The following is a 5,202-nucleotide window of genomic DNA, read 5'->3' as shown; positions in this document are numbered from 1 at the left end:
GGACATAATAGACATTGAAGACTCAATGCCTTTAAAAATGAGGCATCCGTCTTAAACCTTCAATTTGAGGTCTCGTTTTTTTCTAGTAATAATAGAATTGTTATAAGTATTTTTTAATATAATTAATAAACAAATTATCCATCTTTCTTTTCGTTCATTTCGAAACATTAAAAAATATATTTCTTTCTTTTTGTTCATTTCGAAACATTAAAAAATGTTTCTTTCTTTTTGTCAATTTAAATTTAATCTTCACCTGTTATGTTTAAGATCAAAAGATTATATATTTATAAAGTGAGAGAGAAAAAGAGTTTAAGACGATAGGGAAAAATTATAAAAAAAAAAAATAACCTTGGATTTTAAAAATAAAAAATAAAAGCTAGGATTCCCATTTATTTTCGGCTTAAAGTCATTATTAACTTGGCCGCTATGATAATTAAAGACAAAAATAACAAATAAAAAGATAAATTGAATTTAAAAATATTTAATAAATAATTAAAAATATAAAAAAGCATCTTTTACTTCTCTTTTTAAAGCCAGATAAAAAATTCTATTATACTTTTTATTTGTTTAGTCCGTCATTACATTATATTTTGTAACCAAAAAAAATTTACTCTATCCAAGTACAACAAAAAATATATAAATAACTTCGCTTGTAATGAGATGATTCAATTTTGCTCGAGTGCACAAATTCAGTAGGAAAAATAAGGAAAATGCATTTGTAAGTTTAGTATTGTTTTTTTTTTTGTCCCAAGTTATGTCATTATGCTCTTTGGGAGTTGAGAAGTTTATTCTACAACATTTTTTACAATATCTTTTAAGTTATTAATTATTATAATTTTGTAGTAGCTTTTAAATAAGTAGATTTTATTTATAAAAAAATTTGTAATTTAATAATTATCAAAGAAAATAGTGTTTATTAACTTGTTAAAAATAAAAATATTGTATCCATACGGATGAAATTAAAAATGAAACTTTAGAATCATCTCAATTAGAGCAGTCAAAATAGGCTGACTCAATCCAAACCTAACTGGCTAGGCAGTTAAATGGGCTAGTATAACTAGCCCTTTTAATTAAAGGGCCGATAAAATAGCAGTCTAATCCAGTCCTAAGCAGACCACGGGTTGACCCCCTTCAACCAAAAAATAAAAAATACTGGTCTCTTAGAAAGAGTATTGAACATTGATGTTTGATGAATAAGACATCAATACATACATAAATTCATCCATAAATTACGCATACTTCAGTAAATGCTTACATAATAGCCAAGATACAATATACATAAGATTCATCCAAGCAAAAAAAACATTACTTGATCACTATTTTAATAAACGAGATAATAAAGGAGAAGTAAAAAATTAAGTGTAAAAATAAAGTAAAAGAGAATAATGGAGTAATGAATTTAGGATAATAAGAAAATTTAGTAGGCTAATGGCCCTAAATTGTAAAAGATATGCAAAGAAATTAGACTTGATTTTATATTTATAATTTAAAAATATTTATTGACAAAATCTTAATAAATAAACCACTACTTAAAATATATATAGTAAAATTTTGAATTTACAGTCAACGGACTGACCTCTGAAGCTTGTGGATTGGGTCTACGAGGCTAGCGAGCCAAATAAGGCTGGTTAAAAAGTCTCATTTCTAAATGAGCTGAAAAATTTAAGTCCAGCCAATTCAAGGGTTAGGCCGACCTAGCGGGTCAATCCTATTTTGACAGCTCTACCACCAATGTGTCTCGATTTTCAATTGAAAATGCTTTTGTTAAGACAATTGTCTTCTTGTGAAAGCTAGTATTCACTATCCTATCTACATTAATTATTTATGTGATTGACTTATTATATTAATAAATTGAGGACATAATAGTCCGGGTTGGCTTAATACCTTTAAAAATTAGGCATAAATTTATCATTTTATCTCGATTAATTTATAGGATCCTAAATATATTACTCACCACATTAATATTGAGGACATAATAGGCATCAAAGGCTCAATGCCTTACAAAATAAGGCATCCGTCTTAGGATTCCAAATTTGACATGTTTTTTTTTAGTATTAATAGAATTGTCATAAGTATTGTTTAATAAAATAAATAAATTATATTATGTCTTTCTTTTAGTTCGTTTCGAAATATTAAAGAATATTTCTTTATTTTTGGTCAAGTTTTAAACTTAACTTCCACCCGACATGTTTAAAATCACAAGATTAAAAAATATTTTGATATATATATATTTAGTTTAAGACCATAAAAAAATAAAAAATTTAAAAGAGAGAAATAAATTTGGATTTCAAAAATAAAAGTTAGGTCTCTGATTTATTTTTTGCTTTAAGCTACTAATTAACTTGAGCCGCTATCATAACAGAAAATTATTTTTTTTTTATTTGAAAAAATTAACAAATCAAATTTAAAAATATTTGACAAATAAATAGGGATATAAAAAGCGCCTTTTACAAAGAAAATAGATGTTTAATAACTGATGTGTGTTGATGGTCAATGAAAATGCTTTTGTCAAGAGTATTGTCTTCTTCTGAAGATAGTATTCACTGTCCTATTTATGTGAATTAGTGATGTGAACGAATGTAATTAGGGTTTATGAGGTTTGTTTAGTATGATTTATATTTTTTTGTGTAATTTGTGAATTATGTTATAATTAACATATTATTACAAAGTACTCATCACATTATAGAATGTTTACCACAAAATAGACTCTACGATAAAAGGTTCTGGATTATGTTACAAAAAATGTTCGAAAAAATGTGAACTCTCAAATGAGTGAAACCCAAACCACACAAATTCTCCCCAATTTCACTTGTACTAATTTCTAGGGTGACTCTATGATTCAGAATTATATATGAACATAAGAAGCAAAACATAGATATTATGTAACAACAATTGAAATTTCCATTTGATATCCAAAATTTTGCATCATTTCTATATATTGTACTTAACTATTATTCTATAACATGACATCAAATTGCCCCTTATACATAAAATTGGAACATAGAACTATTTGTTAAAGGAAATTAGTGCCTGCATGATTTTGATGCAAGAGTTGGTGAGCAATTTGATCCCTAGCTTGTACAGCATTCATTGACCTCACAATATTTTCTGGAACCATTTCATCATCGAAAAGATCAAATCTCAGCTCTGGATTCAGTTGTTCACCTCTCATCTCGCAAATATTATGCAATACACAGCAAGCCCCCAAAACCACAGGCAAATCTTGAAGCTTCACTTCTGTTCTCTTGCGTAAGCAGCTCCACCTAGCTTTCATTCTCATAAACGCCTCTTTAGCAACCTTTTGGACTTCCCCTACTTTTTCATTGAAAGCATGTTGAGTCCAAGTAAGATTTTGGCGTGTGTAAGGAGCTAATACCCAATCCATTAATGGATACCCTGAATTTCCTACAACCCAAGTATCCTTCAACTGTCCCCTGTTTGCTCTCTGATACAAAGCTGATTTTTCCAATACTTTGTCATCAGACATCGAACCAGGCCAACCGATGCAAACATCTGTGAAAACCCCTTTTGGATCAACAACACCTTGAACTGTAACGGAGTATGAAGTTTTCTGATTCCTTTCTGTATGCCTTTTGTTGAAATAAGCAGCTACACTTACTTTTGGGGCGATTATTGGAACATGTGTTGTGTAAATAGATCCACCTACATTTGGCATCCCGGATAACATCTGGAATTCACGTTTGATCTCGTTCATCTTGTAATCCTCATTAGGCCATTGCACGAATTTTGGCATGAGTACGCCTTTAATTGCAGTGCAAACCTCTAGAACAAGCTTATGACATGTAGATATGCCTAGGCCAAAACGCTTTGAAACTTCACGAAGTGGCTCTCCTGTTGCCAATCTCCAAATGCAGACAGCAACACGTTGGCGAACTGGAATTGCTTGACGAAGCATTGTGTCCTTTTTAGTGACTACAGATTCCAATTCTTCACAGATCATATCAAAAGTTGCTCTGCTCATCCTAAACGCCTTTCTGAACTCCTCTTCTGGAAAATGAGGGCTATTACACTGCTCCCACCATGCTTTAGACCTGTCTTTCACCCATAACCTCCTTTGCTGTTGAGGCTGAGATTCCTCCTCCGAAGTTGAAATGAATTCAGAAGAACTCTGACGAGACCTTTTGTTATTAGTACTCGCCATTGGCTTCACTTTCTCATTTATCATTAGTAACCCGGTAGGTTGTTGATTCGAAAAGTCAAAAACAGATTGATTTTGATTTGTGAATTGCTTAAGGTTTGTTTTCTCTTCTTCCTTATCAAATCCCAAAAATTTGTTTAATATATCCTCAACACTCTTCAAAGAGCCCTGCTGTTCCAAATCAAAATCAAAATCATCAACTCTTTGCTTCTTAGGAAGCGGTTCAGCAGCTATCGGAGCAAGAGTATCAGTAGTAGGGAAGTCAAAATCTTGAAAAAAACTGAAGAAATTAGGAGAAGGATAATCTTCCTGATTGGGAAATAGGAAAGAAGAAATTTCCATTAAACAAAATATTGAAAATATGAAGAGAGAAAGGAAAAGTGTGTATGAATGAATTTGGATAGAATGGAAGTGGAGAGAGTGTGATGAGAAATATATATATATATGTGTGTGTGTGTGTTGAGAGACACGGTGATGAGTAAAAGGAAACGTGTGAAGGGACGCGTTGTGATGGAAGTTTCTGGGGGTGGGGTTTGGGGTTTGACGGTGACTATTGAGTTTGATGAAAAATGGATAAAACAGAAGCAAATATGAAGTTTTTTTTTAATAAAGTAAGCTTACGCGGTTGGGTATGTAAGGGAATAAAAACCCATAAACTTAGACACGTTGGGAAATTCGGACTCCAACAAAGAACTTTCCTTAACATTATTTTATAATAATATCATTAATTATTATTATTATTATTATATCAATTTTCCTTACTATTATCAATTTGCTTTTAATTAGGACCTGTTTGACCTCACATGAAAATAGGTTATGAAATGAGATAAAATTATATTTTCAGTTGTTTTTTTTTAACTTTTATATTTGTGAAATTGTAAATTTTTCATATGATCCTACTATATAAACACAATTCGTATCAAAAGTACACTAAAAAAAACTCATTAAATTAATATTTGGTAATGAATAATCTCTCTAAGATAATATTTTAAACACAATTCGTATCAAAAGTACACTAAAAAAAACTCATTAAATTAATATTT

General features: G+C 30.3%; 1 protein-coding gene across 1 annotated transcript; it reads right to left on the bottom strand.

Moving 5' to 3' along the window:
- Nucleotides 1-2,876: 2,876 nt before the first annotated feature.
- On the bottom strand, nt 2,877-4,590 carry LOC107024455 (protein ALP1-like). The gene has a single exon (XM_015225443.2). It carries the CDS (start codon nt 4,499-4,501, stop codon nt 3,014-3,016), a length of 1,488 nt encoding a protein of 495 aa, XP_015080929.1. The 5' UTR covers nt 4,502-4,590; the 3' UTR covers nt 2,877-3,013.
- Nucleotides 4,591-5,202: the final 612 nt, after the last annotated feature.

Source organism: Solanum pennellii, chromosome 7 (assembly GCF_001406875.1).
Source record: "Solanum pennellii chromosome 7, SPENNV200".
NCBI lineage: Eukaryota > Viridiplantae > Streptophyta > Magnoliopsida > Solanales > Solanaceae > Solanum > Solanum pennellii.
This window is presented reverse-complemented; position numbering and strand designations above follow the sequence as displayed.